This window comes from Artemia franciscana, chromosome 10 (genome assembly GCF_032884065.1).
Source record: "Artemia franciscana chromosome 10, ASM3288406v1, whole genome shotgun sequence".
NCBI classification, from domain to species: domain Eukaryota; kingdom Metazoa; phylum Arthropoda; class Branchiopoda; order Anostraca; family Artemiidae; genus Artemia; species Artemia franciscana.
Genome location: NC_088872.1, coordinates 24,971,643 through 24,992,134, shown reverse-complemented (window position 1 = coordinate 24,992,134; position 20,492 = coordinate 24,971,643). Strand labels below are relative to the sequence as shown.

Here is a 20,492-nt window from a genome sequence, read left to right as displayed (position 1 = left end):
AGGGAAATAAAACTTTAACTATGTACTCAGAGGATTAGGGTCTGATGACGTGTCAAATTCGCTGCTGTTGTGATTACTTCGAAAAAAGTTTTGCAGTTCCCCTTGCCCAGTTTTTATTCACCTGAAAAGACACATCGAGGTTGCCAATTTTTGCTTTATTGGGGAGATAAAATCGAAGGAGTAAGGTATTTTCACTAAGAGGTGCCAATTAAGGATGGAGGAAGAAGGGAAGGACAAATGCCCCGTAATTTTTTTTAAAAATAGCTTTTTTGTATCTTCATTAAAAAATCCAAAAATTCTTTTCTCCTCCTATGTTTTCGCGAATTGACACCCTTGTTTTAATTCTGCTTTTATTTAATGTTCTGCTATTTAAAAATATATTTTCGAAACAATTTACAAACTAACCTTATGTGAAAGTTCAGAGATCTGTTCGTCTTTTCGCTTGGATTCTTCTAGTTTTTCTGCCACTTGCCTATGAAGTTTATCGTTTGTTTCCTGGTTTGTATGAAGCTCTGATTGAAGATTTAAAATGTCTTTTCGATCAAATCCACATTTGTCACAGCTTTCTGAGTTGGGCGTTGAAAATCGTCTATTGAATGCACATGAATCATGAATGAGTAGCTCCAGTTCATCATACGTTTCCATCAAGTCACCGACCTTTGGAAGAAGAACATTAGCTGAGACGTAACAGAAATTTAGGAGTGTATGATCTCATGCTCTTACCTGTATCTGCTTAAATGAAACATAATTCGAATGGCTGTTCAAATGTTAAGAAGAAGCAAAGGGTTTATACTGTTACTATGGAAGTAACTCAAATGTTGCAATTTAAGTTAAATCTACTTATGCACATATTCTAGCGGCTGGGACGACAAGGTTGAACTGAAAGGGTGTCTGGAGGGCTAAAATTCATTTAAATCCCAAAATTATAGCCAAAAATTTTCTCGTGTTTCCTCATCCTTTTCGCGAAAACAATAAAAATTTGTATTTTTTACGGACATTGAAAATTTTGACCAAATTTTTTTCATGGCCACCATTACTAACAGAATTCTGAGTATGAATTTGAATAGTATAATATTAAAGTATTCAAAATCAAGATGGAGCATTTCAAAGCAATTTGGTGCAATATTAACTCTGGTATCTGATTTTCAACTGTTCATGACCTAAGCATATTAAATGATAGTCCTATATATTTAGAAAAGAAATATAAGTCAATTTTTTATGAATGTAAATAATGAAAAGAAAATATACAAATAAATACGTTGTGAGCAAAATATATATATCAAGACATTGAATAATTAAACTGAAAAAACAAAAAATATTTCGGCTTCACATCTGGAAACCTTTATCACCAACAAAAAAAAGAAAAGAAAAATGAGACATGAAAATGAGATAAAAAGACGAAAAGTATCTATATAATATATATATATATATATATATATATATATATATATATATATATATATATATATATATATATATATCTTTATTATTCGAGGCTTCGATATTCGATTATTATTTTTTCCCAGAGGCACTTCATATGTAAGGGGTGGTCCCAAAAACTTTGGAGGGGGATCATTTGATTAGAAACCAGAAATTTTGGTGCCCTTTTAAGAGTCAAAAGTGATCCGATGGAAACGGATGGAAACCACACCCTCTTTTCCAAAATTGCGAGATAGCTATTTTGATCGTTATGTGTTAAAAGTTGTGGCCTGGGGGAACATAAGGTATTTATGGAAGTGGTGGTCGTATAAACTTCGAAGGGGGCTCATTTAATTGGAAATTGTAAGTTCAATTTCCCTTTTTAGGAGTCAAAATTGATCGAAGGGCAACTAGTACCCCTTCTCCCAAACCCTCTTTTTTCTAAATGTATCCGATTAATGAAATAGACATTTTGTTCCAAAGATTGGATAATAAAACTCCAGGGTTGACACGTCTCCTTTCCCCCAGGGTCCGGGGATATATAAGGTTTTTATGGAAGGGATGGTCGTATAAACTTCAGAGGGGGCTCATTTGATTGGAAATTGAAAATTATGGTTCCCCTTTTCAGAGTCAAAAGGGGCCGGGGGCAACTAGCCCACCCCCACGCCTTCTTTTCCACAAAAACATTTGACAAAAATTTTGAAATAGCCATTTTGCTCAAAATAGTCCATAGATGAGATAACAATACTTCTGGGTCGACACAACCCAGAGAGCCTGGGGCAAGTGTTGCCCTGCAGGTATAATTTTTTTTATAGAGGGAGTGGTTGTATAGTCTATGAAGGGTGCTCATTTGATTAGAAATTGAATGTTATAGTTCCCCTTTTAAAAGTTAAAAGTGATCTGAGGACAACTAGCCCCCAAATGTCCTGTTTTCTCAAAATGTATCGGTCAAAATTTTGAGAGAGCCGTTTTGTTCAAAATAGTCCAAACGTCAAATAACTAGGTTATCAGGTTTTAAGCCCCCCTCCCCTCAGTATTCGGGGAGAGGGCTATAAATTATACTAGTTACCTATCAATAACATGAAAAGTCTTATGGAAGGCGTTGTCACATAAACTTTGGAGGTGGCTCGTTCGATTAAAATTCTGAAATAGCCATTTTGTTCAAAATAGTTGGAAATTCAAACAACCATAACTTAAGGATTGAAAAATCCCCCATATCCCCAGGGCAAGAGTTGTAACTTATGCAAGTTGCCCATTGTTAATATATAGGGTTTTTTCAGGAAAGGGTGGTCATATTAGCTTTGGAATGGGCTCATTCGACTTGAAATTGAAACTTCTAGCCCACTTTGAAAGAGTCAAAAGTGATCAAATGGCAAATAGCTCCCTTCCATGTCCTCTTTTCCCCAAAGGAATCCAGTCAAGATTTTGAGATTGCCATTTCGTTAAAAATAGTCCAAAGGCCAAATAACTATGCCTCTGAGGTAGAACCGTCCCCCCATACCCCGGGAAAGGCCTGTGAGTTATACAAAGTTGCTTATTGTCACTTTGATACTTTGTTTACTTTGACACTCGGATTTACTGATTTACAGGGCAGCTTTGATTAACAGAGCGACGGATGTAAGTAATGCAAGTTGCTTATTACTAGGTTGATACTTTATTTTCTTTGATACTTTGAAATTGTTACTTTGATACTACTTTTGATATTTTGGAACTTTGATGTTGAAAAAAAAATTGATTTTGAAATAGGCAATTTTGAAAAACTTTAAATTTTGACAATAAAAAATGAAGAGAAATAAAACCAGCAGAAACAAAAATCTATAGTAAACTAAAACTAAAAACGATCAGAAATTACTACTAAAGAATAAATGAAACCCAAAACGAACAGAAATTAAATAAACAATCATAGAAAACGAACATACAAACTTACAAATAAACAAAAAAAAAATCTTAAAAAGAGTAAAATTTAAATTGAATATGCAAATCAAGCTTAAAAAGAACAAAAATCTTTTCATATTAAAGAATAAATAAGACACAAAATGAACAGAAATCAAATAAGCAATCATAGCAAACGAATATACAACAGTACAAATATAAGTGAATAAATAAATCTTAAAACGAGCAAAACCTGATTGAAAATGCATGTCAAGCTCAAAAGGAACAGAAATTGCTACAAAAATGAATTTGGCTTCTGCTCCTTTCCCTAACTGTAAAAGTATAGAGCCTTCTCTGTCATTGGCACTTCACTAAAAAATGAATTATATTACAAATATTTTCTTTTTTACTGTTTGTAATATTAAAAATAAAATGAAAATTACAATGAAATAAAATTTTGAATTGATGAGCTTTCATCAATTGATATAATTACATATTAAACATTCAGTTTAATTTTATTAGTTCTTTTCACGACTGTTTAAGACAGGCATAGTTTTCAGTAAAGCGCCAATGACACAGAAGGCTTTTTACTTTTTCAGTTAGGGAAGGAGCATTAACCAAACTCAAGTTTGTAGAGATTTTTGTTCATTTTAAGCTTGATTTATATATTCAATATAAGTTTTACTCGTTTTAAGATTTATTTATTCATTTATATTTGTGCCTGTTGTATGTTTGTTTGCTATGATTGTTTATTTAATTTCTGTTCGTTTTTGGATTCGTTTATTCTTTAATAGTAATTTCTGGTCGTTTTGAGTTTGAATTATCATAGATTTTCTTTCTGCTGATCTTAAGTTTAACATGGTCTTTACTTTTCTTTGAAAAACTTCACTTTCGAAAAGTTTCTTTTTAATTAATGTATACAAAAAGAGAGAAAGACGAAGAAATTATAACATGGAAAACCGTTGTGGTTATTTGAGAAGTTCTCCGAAAAAAGTCTTATGATGACATCACACTTCAAAGAACTCCAAATCATGCTGGACCAACAATAATGCAGGGCTTTGAAAAAAGCATAATATCTTCCCATATGATATTCAACCAAAATAAAATAATGTTTTTATACAAAATATTTACGCTGATTCTAGATTAACACTATTAAAACTGGTTAAAATAAGAGCAGCTTAAAATCACTTTAATATCGCTAAGTTTGTAAAAGCGACTGAAGGTTTTCCTTTACTACCATGTAAGACATACGCTGAATTCTTAAATTAATGGCACTAATATTGTTATTATATTATTATTACTATTATCATAGCAGTTTATTATATTATTATTACTATATTACCGTAGCAGTAATATTTTCAAAGATTGTTCAACCATTTTGAGCTTTATAAGTTAGGTTCAAACTTTCTGTGCATTCGATTTCAGAATTTTCGCTTTAATTTCTTTAATACTAGCATTATAATAGATTATAGCTTGCCTTATATGGTATTAAATTATTATAAAATTGGATTTAACCTGCAACCCTACTCATCAGTGTTAATTCTTATACCCATATAAATATTTTTTCAATTTCTACGATTGATGTAAAGCATTGTAACGTCCAACAAAATCGTCAACGATTTTTCTTTAATTAAAGCCTATTGAGTAATATATATTACTATAATATATTACTAGTGTTAGTAAATAAGTCTGAAAAAACATATATTTCACATAATATATATTTCATCATATATTTTGTATTCTGATATTTTCAAGAAAAAACATGAAATTCCCCTCGAGATCTCTTTTCGCTCGAAGGATTAGTGTTGCCAGTCCATGCCGATCTGAAACTGGCGGGTGGGCGTTCTCAGGATGAGGAAAACTAGGGAAAACAATAATAGACATATTTACACTACTAGGAACAGCTCTTCCAAAAAGAACAACTAGATAGGGAAGCCCTATCTCAAAACACCAGACCCAATAGCCCAGCGGCCACTTTTGCTATATTAATTATCTTTTTTAGATGTGGTGGCAATGAGCTTCTATGGTCTAAATCTTGAATCAGTTTTGTGAGTCCGACCATTATAACAATAATAGTCCTAATTCAAATTACATGAGTAAGGTCCTGTCAGCCGTTTCTGAGATCAGGGCTTCTCACTTTGCTCCTATAAGCGTTTTACTTCCATCCTTTCGAGTGATTAAATGAAAAAAAAAACTAATTTTTCAACTGTAAGTAAGGAGCGACATTAAAACTTAAAACGAACAGAAATTACTCCGTATATGAAATGGGTTGTCCCCTCTTCAACGTCTCGCTCTTTACGCTAAAGTTTGACTCTTTGCCACAATTCTAGTTTTTAAAACAATTAAAAGCTTTAGCGTAAAGAGCGAGGCGTTGAAGAGGGGACAACCCATTTCATATACGGAATAATTTCTGTTCGTTTTAAGTTTTAATGTCGCTCCTTACTTACAGTTAAAAAAATTAGTTTTTTCATTTAATTTCTGAACGTTTTTTGAATTAATGCATGTCTGATTTTGGCTCTCCACCATCCTTGTCCAATCTTATTGAATTTTTTGTATTGAATCAGGTTAACAGATTATTAAAATGAAATTTGCATATTAATTCCTTTTTTGGCTAAATGGCTTTCTCTTAGTTTTGATCAGACGATTTTGAGAAATAAGGGGTGGGGAAGGAGGCCTAGTTACCCTCCAATTTTTCGGTTACATATAAAGGCAACTATAACTTTTAATTTTTAACTAACGTTTCTATTAGTAAAAAATATACGTAACTCAAGAATTAACTTACGTAACAAACTTTTATATTCTTATATTTTTATTATGTATATAAGGGGGTTTGTACCCTCGTTAATGCCTTGCTCTTTACACTAAATCGTAAGTTTTGTCTCAATTCTTTAAGAATGACCCCTAAATCAGAAAGGCCGTAGAGTAAATAGTTGAAATTACTAAAAATACTTTAGCATAAAAAGCGAGGTATTTATCTCCTCCTAAATACCTCGCTATTTATGCTAAAGTATATTTAGAGCTCCTCATATGCGTAATAATCTCTGTTCGTTTTAAGCTTCAATGCTACTCCTTACTTTCTCCTTAATTGAAAAAACTTTTTCATGTTTATTTTTTCATTGTTTTTTTATAGTAGTTTTAGAAAATCCCACGCCCTTTTCATTGAATTTCTCTTCCCCCATGACATATTTCTCCAAGGAAAGATTTACCCACATAGCCCCCTCTCCTCAGCCCCGCCCCCAAAACCAAAAAAATCCCCCTGAAAACGTCTCTACACTTCCCAATAACGATTATTATATGTAAACACTGGTCAAAGTTTGTAACTTGTAGCCCCTCCCCCAGGGACTGTGGGGGAGTAAGTCATTCCCAAAAGACATAGTTATTATGGTTTTCGACTATGCGGAACAAAATGGCTATCTCAAAATTTTGATCCGTTGACTTTGGAGAAAAAATGAGCGTGGAAGGGGGCCTAGATACCCTCCAATTTTTTGGTCACTTAAAAAGGGCACAAGAACTCTTCATTTCCGTTAGAATGAGCCCTCTTGCGACATTCTAGGACCACTTGGTCGATACGATGACCCCTGGGGAAAAGAAAAAACACAAAAAAAAAAAACAAATAAACACGCACCCGTGATTTGTCTTCCGGCAGAAAATACGAAAATCCACATTTTTGTAGATAGGAGCTTGAAATTTTTGCTATAGGGTTGTCTGATACGCCGAATGCGATGGTGTGATTTTCGTGAAGATTCTTTGACTTTTACGGGGTGTTCCCCCCTATTTTCCAAAATAAAGCAAATTTTCTCAGGCTCGTAACTTTTGATGACAAAGACTAAAGTTGATGAAACTTATATATTTAAAATCAGCATGAAAATCCAATTCTTTTGATGTATATTTTAGCATCAAAATTCCGTTTTTTAGAGTTTCGTTTACTATTGAGCCGGGTCGCTCCTTACTACAGTTCGTTACCACGAACTGTTTGACTGCAATTTTCATGGATGAAGACTTTGCCCTCACTAGATTAGAGCTCGTATACAAAATTTGGAAGCAATAGAAGAAAGAAAATTCGATTAAAGGTCATATATGGTATGGAATTTTCTTCTAAAATTTTAAAAATACATTTTAGGGGTATCATAATTTTAGAGGGGGGGAGTATACTGAGTAGTATTCTTTCAAAAACCTAAACAATATTTTATTGTTTCAAAAATCTAAAATTTAAACAATATAAACAAAGCAGGGCACTAGTAGGCTCATAGTAGAAGAAACTATGCATAGTGACAAACATATGTAAAGGATTTGAGTTGTTTATTTATTTTAGCCTTTATTGCAGACAGATTAATAAAACTTAAATCTAAGCCTTAATACAATTCTGGAATTGCACGATGCAAAATGACCTAGATTAAGACTAACCGCTTTTTCGTGAGATTTCTTAGTACCGTGTTGTATAGAATTTGTGCGTCAAGTTTAAGGTTATTTCAAAATTACAAAAAGGGTAAAAAATCGCCATTGGCTATTTTTTATTTGGAATTCTTTTTTCTTATACACATATTTGGCTAGTGAATGACTCAGAAATATAATTTTTAACTGCCTTAAGAAAAATCAGTTTGGCTTTTCAGTACATGCATATGTTTGTTGTATTACCTTGAAATTACTGCTGAGATCATTGCTTGTAGAGCTTGAGCCAAAAGAGGAAAACCCTGCGGAAGCCTTCCTTTCTCTGGGGACTCTTAATGTTTCACACAAAGCTCGTATCCGTAAGCACGTATCCAAGGCCTCATGTTTGAGCTGTAAGAACATAATTTATCACAAGAAAACCTAGCATCTATGCTGTATTTCATAAAGATGCTATATAATATAATTTTTGATACTGAGTTTGACAGGCTACCTCCTTAAATTCAACATGCGCTATCGATAGTTTCAATAAATTTTCTTGTATCCTACTTCACCCAGAATATACTTATAAGTTTATGTTTAGTCTGGAGATGTGTTATTTCTCCTTTTTTACATGAATAAATATTTAAATGGAGCTTTCTATATCAACCGCTATTCTTATCACAGTTTGAATGCCTAAAAATCTTACTTGTAAAAGGAACTTTTAGATAGTAATAGTAAAACAAAAGTGGATAATAGTTTATAGTTGCACTTGATATGCAGAAGTTGTATTTTCTTTCAGCGCTTGAAGAGTGTAGTCTTTTTGTTGGAACGATAAAGGTGTCCTTCTCAAAGAGAAACCAGCACTTACTTTTTAAAATTGGTGAAAAGCCAACCTTTGAAAAATAAATGCATTTGGTTACCTCACGCTAAATATGGCATACGAGATCGAACGAGCTCAAGCATGTGGAAATAGCATTAACGCCAATAGTAAGTTTTCCAACAAACAAACAGCGTACCCTGCAATCCTTCATCTAGAAAAGTTTTACATTTACAAGATATACTATTTCTGAAGGTGGCAATTTTATTCGGCGGCATAGAATTTAAACAGTGCAACATATTTCCTTGTTCTTCTTGCGGATTGCCATTAGTAAGTATAACTAGCAGTTTGTATTGTATGGCTAATTACCTCCGAAATTAAGTAGATTTGGCTTCTATGAAGAGATTAGCAGTTTGCTTTTTTTTGGATTTAAATAAAGTCTAGTTAAATAAAGCTTGTGCAACAAGTAGATTATTTCCAAGTCATCATAGACCTCTTAAAAATAACTTCAATTTTTAACCATGTCTTTACTTACACAAGGCTTGCTGCCTTTGTCAATAAGATCACGACGTAGTGTTTTGGAAAACCCTTGCTGGTATTAAATGACCAAGACCGTATCCAAGGGGGGGGAGGTAGAGCGTTTGAAGCGCCTTCCCCAAACGCTTGTCCGACTCGTAAAAACATAAGAAAACGCAAATAAACAAATTTTTTATTCGTTTTTAAGTTTTTCGTACCCCCTCCCTCCGAATAAATATCCTGGATACGACCCTATATGTAATACTATCGAACTTAGTGGGATCTACTGATACTAATTAGCAAATTTGGAAAACTCTCTACAGTGTTGCTAAACATTGAACTTTGCTGATTGGAACTTTGAAAAAAATGAATAAAAAGGCTAAGGAATACTGCGTAGAATAATGAGTTAAAAAAGACACACTCTGACATTTGCAGTTGATGTAAAAAACGACCGTGTTTTAAGACGCAGACGATTTTGGCTTTAAAACGCTTCATCCGCCCACCTTTTTATGGTACACGGCATGCTATAGCAAAAATCACAAATTCCTTAGAAGTATCCATATTTGTAATTCAAAAAGAGAATGTAGCAGAATTAAAACAGACAATCCATTAAAACCCTATCTATTAGGTTTTTGTAATCTGTTGTTGCTTTATAAGAGGAATTGCAGAAGTTTGTTGATGGGGCAATGCTATTTGAATAGCTTGCAATAAAAAAAACTGATATAATTCTGTAAGTAATATTTCATATGCTGTTGCCTTGAATTCAGGATGTGATTGAGCGTAGGCTAGTAAACAGAACGAACCCACGTGTTAAACGCATTAAAAAAATGGATACCTTTAGCGCACCCTTTTTAGTGAGAAAGGAAAATTACTATCTCAATATACATTTATGGTTTCAGCCGTCCTATTTCGAAACAAAAGTTTAACAAAGGAGATGTTTCTGAGGACGAATGAACAAGTATATTTTTAGACCATAATTTTCCTGGTATAAAGTTGGACCAAAATTTGGCAGTGTTAGCCCGATCGGAACATTCCGTCTATTTTTGTTACTCCTTTTTGTTTTGCAAAACAGTCCCTTGACATTACGTCCAAACAAACTGTTACTTGTATGGTGCATTTTAGTAACAGTGCAATATTCTAATAATAGTAGTTTTTTTAGATTAAACTGTATTCAATCAATTTTTGAGTTTACCACAAATGTTTATTTTCTAATTTCCTAAGCAAGAGAACATAACTGGAATTTTGATATCAATATATACATCAAAAGAATCGGATTATTATGTTGATTTCAAATAAAAAAAAAAAGGTGCATCGAGTTTAGTCATACCTATCGAAAATTACGACCCGGAGAAAATTTTCCTTATTTTCGAAAAAAAGGGGAAAGATCCCCTAAAAGTTATATATTCTTAATGAAAATTACACCATCAGATTTAGCGTATCAGAGAACACTACTGTTGAGGTTTCAAGCTCCTATTTCGAAAAATGTGGGATCTTATATTTTCGAACAGTTCGTGGTAACAAACTGTAGTAAGAAGCGACCCGGCTAAATAGTAACCGAAACTCTAAAAAACGGGATTTTGATAAAAATAGATGCTTCAAAAGAATCTGATTTTATGATAGTTTTAAATATTTAAGTTTCATCAAGTTTAGCTGTACCCAACAAAAGGTACGGGCTTGGTAGCTCGATTTCCCGATGTTATTTAAAAACGATCAGCAATTAAATAAGAAATACATTTTTCAATTGAAAGTAAGAAGCAGCATCAAAAATTAAAACGAACAGAAAAGATTACGTACATGAAAGGGGTTGCCTCTCCTCAATAGCTCGCTCTTACGCATAAGTTTCTTTTTTTTGTTTTTAAAAGAGGTTCTTGAAGTCATTGAGTCATTCTTGAACGACTGGAACAAAAACCAAACTTAGGTTATTACAAGGTTATTATTAGTTTTAAGAAAGGTGAAATTACTATGCGAGTTTCGTTTTAATTATTCATGTACGGTGAGCCCAATTCAAAATCTTCATTAATTCAAAAATGTTCTGAAATTAGATAAAAAAAACAAGTATTTTTAACTGAAAGTAAGGAGCAACATTAAAACTTAAAACGAACAGAAATTATTCCGTATATGAAAGGGGCTTTCTCCTCCTCAACGCCCCGCCCTTTACGCTAAAGTTTTTTATTGTTTTAAAAAGTAGAGTTGTAAGGAAGTCAATAATAGCGTAAAGAGCGGGCTTTGAATAGGGGCTAGTACAGCACTTTATATCCATGGTTTCTCGAAAAAAATGTTTTCTGTTTTTAGTCATTTGAAAACGAGTTTTCCCATAAACAATTGAATATTTTTTTTTAGCTTTTAGTAGAGTTATGCCTTTGAGGGGGTGAGCAGTCAGAAAATCAAATTGCTTCTGAATAATTTCTTCTCTGTTTTATCCCTGCAAAAGGTAAGCTTCCTATTTTTCCTTTGTACGTTAAACTTGAGCTTGCAGGTGTAATATTAGCTTTTTAAGTAATGCCAAATGATGTTTGTGTTCTCATCTGACAAAGTGTAACTATGTGCAATGCACAATTACCGAAGACAGAGCTAATTCAGGCTGTTTCAGTGTATCTTTGCGTTTTTCTCGTGTGAGTCATAGCTTAGAGCCTAAGTCTACTTCACATCGAAAAAAAACTTGCATTTTAGACCGGAAACTTTCAGGGTTTTTTTTTGTTTTGTTTTTTTAACTTCCATTTTTACGTCCAGCTATGCATAATAAAAAATTACCGAACACAGAGCTGGTGTAGGGATTCTTAGTGTTGCTCATACAAGCTCCACTTTAAGCACGATTCACACCCAAAAAACACTTACATGCTCTCCCTTCAGGCCAGAGCTTTTTCATGTGTCAAAAGTGAAATGACCATCACTCCGCCTATACCTTTGGCTATAGACACATGCATAAAAGGGTTTGATAACTTCGGGCAAAAACATTATTGTTGTAACGGACACATCCTGTGTCATTGACGGAGTTCACAGAGCCTTCTTTTCTAGGTTACCTTCACTATTAGTGGCGAAGTATGGCGTCCCTATCAAGTCCTGTCAGAGCCTGTACAGATTCAGCCAGCTGTCAAAACCGCGTTGATTTCCCAAAATGTCTGCTTTGCCAAGAAGAAAGAGAATGCTCAGTCGAGATCAATCGAGAAACATTCAAGCGCACCGTAGTGAGATGACACGATGAAAGGTCTCACAATTTGGCCAAATCAGTTGATTCTGCTGGTGATGAATGCACCACCAACTGGAACAAAACATGCAGAAAGCAATTGACCAGTGGGAATCACTTTGAACGTCACGATCTGCAATCTGGTATTCATAATTAAGAGACTTTCCTTGGAGAAGCACCCAATCCAACCCACACAAGAGCGGGTATGGCTAAGAACTTTGACTTTATGTTGTGCTTGATCTTTGGCCAATGTGGAACAGTTAGGAAGAGTTAAAACTAATAGTCGCCAAAACTAAATTTATAAAAAAGAAAAAGAAGTCAGTAAAGAGTATCCTCAGGTTCTTCTTCGCATCAAAGGCGACAGAAATGTTCCTGTTAATATGCAAGTAAAAGATGTGAGGTACCACTATAATTGCATACAGATAAACATCCTGCATATGAAGGGGCTTCCTTCCCCTTCAACCTCCTAATTTTACAGTAAAATCCGAGTTATCTCCCCGGTGCTTCAAGAACAAATAATCTAACATAAGAGCAAATTGAATGGGATAACATGTATTTTTCACAGTACCTTAAGAACGCAAGAACTTATTTATAGAAAATTTTTAAACAATAAAATTGTCAGTTTAAATGTTTTAAGATGCAATCGGTAAGTAAAACAACAACCGCGTTCAATAGAGCACAACATTTACGCTTAGTCAGTAGGTCGTTGCAATAATATTGGTTGAACATGGGGATAATTGGTAATTTGGTTACCCCAGCAAATCACTAATCTGAAAACAATCATGTAATGTTCTGAAACATGTACCTAAAACTAGTATTCTCCATTATATAATCAGAGTTAGGTGGTTTCCAATCCTCAAATGAGACTGTACGTTATTATTATGCCCATCGTCTGACAGGCTAAGTTGCTAGTTTACACATAGATAACAACTCAAACTATTTCACTGTAACCCTTATAAGGCTAAGCACTTGCCACAAAATAGGATGCACATTACTAAAGAACATTAGAATTATTAAATACGTACAAACTTACAAATAATAAAGAAATATTTAATGTATTTTGATAAAAACCTGCATAACAACGAAACTTAAAATCTACCGGTGAGCTAGCAAAAGAAAGAAAGGAAGAAAATAGTTAGAACGAAAGTATAATAGAATAAGCCTGGATAGAGAGAGAGGCAGGGTGGGAGATAAAGAGAAGCAGGATGGAAGAGGGAAAGAGGAAAAGAAGGAGGAAGGTAGAGATAAAGGGGGAGGCGGGGGAGAAGAAGGAAAAACAGGAGATAAAAACTGGACTTTTTCAGTAAGGAGCATATATTCTTTTTTCGTTTAAAGTGAAAAAAGTGGAAGAGTTATATTGATTCTACAAAAATGTGCAACAAAATTTGTGACCAAAGATCGTAACTAAAATTATAGTCTTTTAATGAGAAATAAAACTAGTTTTCCCCAAGTACGTAGTAGTAATTAGTCGAATTTACCTTCTGTTATTGTGTGTCATTTAAGAAAAAATGTGCGACAAAAATTATAAAATAAAACATTCAAATTTCAAATTCGAGTAGTTTCTTGCTAAATTGAAGATTTATTGTATAGCTACAACTTCTGGTTCATTGAGGTCAAGCGCTTAGAGCACAGTATCAAAAATATGTGATCTATGAGTGTCCAACCAACAGAGAAGAAACCGCAAGGTTACATGAGATTAACCATGAAATTTACAGACATGCATGCTTAATTACCTTAATATACTCCTCAAAATCGAGTTGGTCATCCGCGTCACACTCAATTTCGTCACCGAAGTCACCAAACGGTTGAGAACCTGGTCGAGAATCGATCCCCGACCCATGACCTGAACTGTTGGAAATGTCCATCTCAGCCGATATTGACTGTTGAGGAAGTATTGTGGAAACATTGTGATGAGAATTGGAGAATGTTGGAGATGAATGCCGGTTCAAGGTTTCTAGTTGATCCATTAAATTACTGTTGGCTATCCTCAGTTCGTTCAATTCCCGCCGTGATGCAATTAGCTGAAAGATGTACTTACTTATTTTTGTTTATCTTATGGTTTATTTTCAACACAGACCCGAACTTCAAACTACCCTATTCCCTTAATGGGAATCTGATTTAACAATAGCAATTTAACAGCATTAGAGAAAAATTATCGGACATTGCTTTGATATAAACAATACTAAATATTGAAAAAGAGAATTAGAAAGCTATATGTCACTACGTCTAACTGGAGTCCAGCATCCCCCTGGAAAATTCCCACAGGAAAAAGTCCTTCAGCAAAAAATTTTTCCCCAGGCAAAATACTCCCTACGCGGAAAAATCCCCCTCGGAAATTTTCTCCCGGGCGATTCCATGCTGGACAATTCCCACCAAACGTAAAATTGAGCAACCAAAGGGAAATTAAGACAAATAAAAAGCTTCAAGAAAAGGGTATTTTAATCAAGAAATGAAATGCCCCAGCTCTCAGGTAGAAATTAATAATTTAATCCTTTTTCATTCCCAGAAACATTTCCTATTTACACTTTTTATTAGCGCTGCTGCAGAGAGGGGGGTAATAGTGCCCCTCTTACAGTGATAATATTTTTCTATGTAGCAAAAATTATCATATTCACTTATCTGCTGGCACAGAGAAGGAAAAGGCGAGACGGGGTATCATGAACCCCAACCAGGAAATTTCTTGAGGGGAGATAGCAAGTCCTGCCAGGAGCTTTGTTTTCAGCGATTTGAAATGGTAAAGTCGTTCAGGCTAGACACCTGCGTCGAGTCGAAGGCTTCAAATAGTATGACAAGATCCACAATACTGAGATCCTCAAGACCTTCAAGCTGGCGAATCTTTCTACTTAAGTAGAAGCCCACTCCCTAAGGTGGTACGGCCACCTACTCCGTTTTCCGCTAAGTACCCCCCCGCAAGGATGATCTCGGATTTCAATCCCTTGGAAAATGGCTGGAAACGCCCTTGAGGAAGACCACGCACTAGATGGGATGATGTAATAAACCAACGCCTGCTCAATCGCAACATCAACCCAAATGAGGGCCCATCCCTAGCCCTGGACAGGGCTACCTGGACAGGGCTACCTGGAGAGGACTGACGGCGTTGTCATCCAGTTCCCTCTACGCTGGCGACCCTGCTGAGGAAGAGCGACAAGTCAAAATAAGTAAGTCAAAGATTTGAAATGGTATTATAGCTTTTTTTCCATTATATTTAATGTTATTGAAACATTGTATATAAACAAAATAAGAGAATTAAGCCGGCGTAAGCACACGTGTACAATTTGTTTAAGCAGCAGAGATTACAGAGAACCCTATTGTACAGGTCGCGATGACTTCAGCCGTTTTGAAGATCAAAAGTCACGCAGAATTTTAATCCATATAAACAATAATACCCCTGTCGGTTCCAAAATTCTGTAGTAGATATTAATACTATATACCATTTCTAATACCATTTCTTCATGTTCTTAGGTTTTTTTAGAGCTGGACTAACTATGCCTATTGAAAAACATCAGGTACTGATCCAGAACAAAAAATCATCTCATGAAGTAATACAAGATGTTCAGTGAGCTTAGCACTACCATAAAACAAATGAATTCTGCAGACCTCATCAATTTCTCTTTAATACGTTTTTTTTAGCTTCCTCATTGTTTTTCTCACTATTGACACTGACACTAAGAAATGTTTAAAATGGGCCCTATGTTCGACAACAACACGAGCTCTGATTCACACAGTTTTTGCAGTGATTTGTCTAGTGGAATGTAGCCAAAAATTAATATTATTCAGAACTTATTCAACAAAACTACAATTCATCAAAAATTTTGTCTAAATATTAAAAAAAAATTCCTAAATAAGAACATTTGCTGAAGGAAAAGCGCCGTTGAACTAGAATACCAAGCTTTTTGAATGCACTAAAAATTTCAGCCTCACGAGCGAGGTTTTGAAGAGGGAGGAGGTTCCGTCATATACTGAACGATTTCTGTTTGTTTTAAGCTATTTTAAGTTTTAATTCTTCTCCCTACTTTTATTTATCCTATAGAATTAATTTTTTATTTTATTTCTTTAATTCTTTTTTTTTCATATTTCAGAGGCTGGGGGTTGAGTGATCATAGAAAGATAAGATAAAGGTTAAAGAAATTAATTTACTTGTTTATTTGAAACAAGGAGTTCTGATAATCTTAAATTGATTCTGACATGATGTTTGACTCCATGTTATCGAATAAAAATAAATGAACAAAACAACCCTTAAAGGTGCTTCAGACGGGACAACTTTCTGATGGATGCCTAGTGGAAGGTGCCCAATACTTTTCGTGTCAACAGGATTTGATGACTTTAGAAAACTTTCTTTGCCTAAACTATTACTTGGTTATTTGGAATAAGGGCTTCAGTGAATTACAAATTTGCTTAGTTTTGACAAAGGGTTTGCCTCCATGTTATTTAATTTAAATAAAAAAGACTATATTAATTAAACTAAATTTGAAAACAACAAGCACCTTATGGGTACTTCAGACGGGAGAAAATTTTGATGGATATTCCATTTTTTCTTCTTTTCCGATGTACTTTCCTTCTACATAATTCCTGCTTTTGATTATTTTTTTTCATTTGTCAGACTTTCTCTTTGGATGCTAAATTTTGTGTGTAGCAGGAATTTCCCTCGGTGAGGGGGAATTTTCTTTATATTGTCAAAATGTCAAATCACGTCGCAGAATTACGGAATTTGGAACAAAGTTAATATTCTTGAAATATGAAGGATTTAGTTATCAAAATAAAAAAATTGAAAGTCTTAGAGATTTGACAATATGATTTTTGTTAAAACGCTAGAAATAATGAAGGATTCGGGTTCTCAAAGTATGAAATTAAGTAAAAGGATTGTTTGTTTTTTTTTAAGCTGAAAGTCTTGAAAAGTTAAGGTCTCAGACATTAAATCTAAAAATTAAAAAGTCCTAGAACAGTGAAAATATGAAGTACGTCAAGATTCTTGAAACGTAAAGGTTTTAGTAGGATAAATGCAAAAAAAAAAATAAGTCTTATGGCTCAAAAAACTATTATCAAAATTGGAAAATTTTAAGTCTTGGAAGCGTGAAGATATGAAAAAAGACTGAGTTTCTTCAATTGTGAAGGATTTAGAGGGAGAAATGTGTAAGGACTCTTAAAGTGTTAATAATTTGAATTCCTGAGTTAGGATGGATTTAGTTATCAAACCTTTTAACAAAGATAGTACTATGTATTTTAACAAAAATACATTTAATTATTATGCATTTAATATTAATAGAAAATCAAACACAAACCAAAATTACAGAAAGATTTAATGCTTTGGTATATCATAACAGATGTAAACATGTCTTTATACAATTTCCTACGCCTTAGAATAGTTTACACAAGGAGTATATTCAAAAATCATCCTGCCTGCATAGATACCACGTTTTGATTTTATAAAGGTCAATTAAAATCTACCTCTCCCATAACAGGGCAATTTCCCCCCTCGAACTTAAATCTCTTATATATTCAGAAACTTCAAAGAATAGAAAGACGAAAGAAAAGAAAAATTAAACGTAACTATCCAGCTGTCAAATAGATCCCTTTTCTTTTTATTGTCCTATCAAACTAAATAAAATGAACAGGTTAAAAAGATTTTCGTCAAAAGAGAATCTTATCAAATAGCTTGTCATAAAAAACTGGAAGTAAAAAGTGACCAAGCTAAAATGGAATTTTCATTACAATTGCTACATCGGCAGCATTGGCTTTTTATGCTAATTCTAGATGTATAAAATTCTTCCAGTTTATTATTATCCACTCAAAACCAAAAATCTGAGAAAATTTGCCTGATTTTTGAAAAAAGGGAAACACTCCTAAAATAGCAAGTGATCTTATTAAAAATCCCTTTAGTAGATAGGGTTCTAGGTGTTTACCCCTCTGGCGATTACCCCCCCCCCCCCCCAATGATTACCCCCGAAAAATACCTCCCATGGAGAATACCCTTCCGCGGAAAATACCCCCGCAGAAAATATCCCTTCCTTTGGAAAATACCCCCGTGGACAATACCCACCGTGGAAAATAAGGCTTTCTAAATCTGAGAAAATATTTCAGTTTTGTTTTTTTAGTTTCTCTAGGGGGGAGAAATTTGGGTACTTGTGTATTATGTGCCATTCACTCAAGTTTACGCTGTGTAAAACTCAAGAACAAACCGGTTTCTTCGTTAATTCCTTACAGCTTAGCGCGACAAAGACAAGTGACAGAAAATATGGGTATAATTAGGGCTATATATTTGCACACAAGAGGGGGGGGGGTGAAATATTAGGACAGTTTGAAGTCAGAAAACAATTCTTACTTCATAATATGCAGAACAACTGCCCTAACATATTTAGCATGCAAACCCGCTATACATTACCCCCTCCCTAATCTGCAAATATGTAGCCCAAATTTGTTTCTATAGTAACGAAGAAACTAACGAAAAAACCGGTTTGTTCTCGAGTTTTATGCATCGTAAACTTGAGTGAGTGGCGTATAATATACAGATACCAGGGTTTTTCATGGAGAGAGAGAGAACTGGATTTCCCGGTATTATTTAAAAACGATCACAAATGAAATAAAACAAAAAAAAACACTTTTTTTCAACTGAAAGTAAGGAGCAACATCAAAACTTCAAACGAACAGAAATTATTACGTATATGAAAGGAGTTGTCCCTTCCAAAAGATCTTGCTCTTTACGCTGAAGTTTTTACTTTCTGTACTAATTCCTTAAGAACGAGTCCTGAAACACATTGGAAACACAATTAAAACAATACACCTTGTTTTAAAATTCCATACCAAAAAAGTTTTGCGTAAAGAGCAGGGTCTTGAGGAGGAGGTAACCCCTTTCATATACGTTAAATTTCAGTAATTTTTAAGGTTTGATGTTGCTCCTCATTTTCAGTTGAAAAACTTGTTGTTTTTTTATGTAATTACTTACAGATAGTATTTGTTAATGGGAAACATTAACAATGTTTTTGGGAAACATTAACAAACATTAATGGAAGGGATCGTCGCATAGACTTCGGAGGGAACTCATTTGATTGGAAATCGGAAATTCTAGTGCCCTTTTTAAGAGCTAAAAGTGATCGGAGGGCAACTAGCCCCCCTCCCTTTTTTCCGAAATGCATACGATAAAAATTTTGAGAAAGCCATTTGGTTCCCCCCAGGGACCGGGGGCAGGTGTTGTAAGTTATGCCCTGGGGGCATATATAGTTCTTATGGAAGGGGAAAGCTCTATAAGCTTCAGAGAGGGCTCATTTGATTGAAAATTGATAGTTCTAGTTCACTTTTTAAGAGTCAAAAGAGATCGGAGGGTAACTAGTCCCCCCTCCACGCCTTTTTCCTCAAACCTATCTGATAAAAATTTTTAGATCGTCATTTTTTTTAAAAAGTTCAAACATTAGATAAAAAAACTCTGGGATCGACACAATACCACAGAGCCAAGGGGCAAGTGTTTTAATTTATGCCCCGGTGGCAAATAAGGTTCTTATGTATGGGGTGGTCGTAGGAACTTCGAAGGTGGCTCATTGAATTGGAAATTGAGAGCTGTAGTTACCTTTTTATGAGTCAAAATTTAAAAGGAGAGCATCTATACCCCCCCCTCTGACACAAACTCTATCTTTTCCCCAAATACATCAAATGAAAACTTTGAGATAGCCAGCTTGTTTGAAATGGGAAAGGTTACAACTTATGCCGCAGGGGCATATAAGGTTTTTATGGAAGAAGTGGTCCTATAAATCTTGAAGGGGACTCAAATGGGGAGAAACTGAAAGTTCTGATTCACCTTTTAAGAGTCAAAAGTGATCCAACGGTGATCACTCTCTCACAACCTTCTTTTTCCAAATGCGTCCAATCGAATTTTCATATAGCCTGTTTGTTCACAATAGACAAAATATAATATAACAAAAACTCCAGGGATAAAACAGCCCCCCCCCCAGAATCTGGAGGCGAGTGTTGTAAAATGCACCCCGGGACATATAAGGTTTTTAAGAAATGGATGGTCGTATAAACGTCGGAGAGGGTTACTCGATTGTGAATCAGAATTTCTAGTGCCTTTCTTAAGAGTCAAAAGTGATAGGAGGGCAACTAGCCCCCGGGGCCGTTTTTTCCCAAATGCACCCAATATAGAGATAGCTATTGTGTTCAAAACAGTTTAAAGATCAAATAACAAAAACTCTGGGGTGGACTCATCCCCCCAGAGCCTAGGGTAAAGTGTTGTAAGGTATCCCCCGGTGCTAAAAGGTTCTATGTAACGGGTCGTGACATAAACTTAAGAGATGGCTCGTTTGATTGGAAATTGAAAGCTCTAATTTC

The 20,492-nt window shown here is 34.6% G+C and overlaps 1 protein-coding gene across 2 annotated transcripts in view; it reads right to left on the bottom strand.

The window, feature by feature from the left end:
• Positions 1-20,492, bottom strand: part of LOC136031964 (bicaudal D-related protein homolog) — a 117,107-nt gene that overhangs the window by 29,896 nt on the left and 66,719 nt on the right. The window contains exons 5-7 of one of the 2 annotated variants that reach the window (XM_065711978.1): positions 13,910-14,197; positions 7,927-8,070; positions 406-657 (exon numbers count right to left, since the gene is read on the bottom strand). In XM_065711978.1, coding sequence (XP_065568050.1) covers positions 406-657; positions 7,927-8,070; positions 13,910-14,197 — 684 coding nt within the window. The remainder of the gene's footprint in view (positions 1-405; positions 658-7,926; positions 8,071-13,909; positions 14,198-20,492) is intronic. The other variant, XM_065711979.1, reaches the window with a different exon arrangement.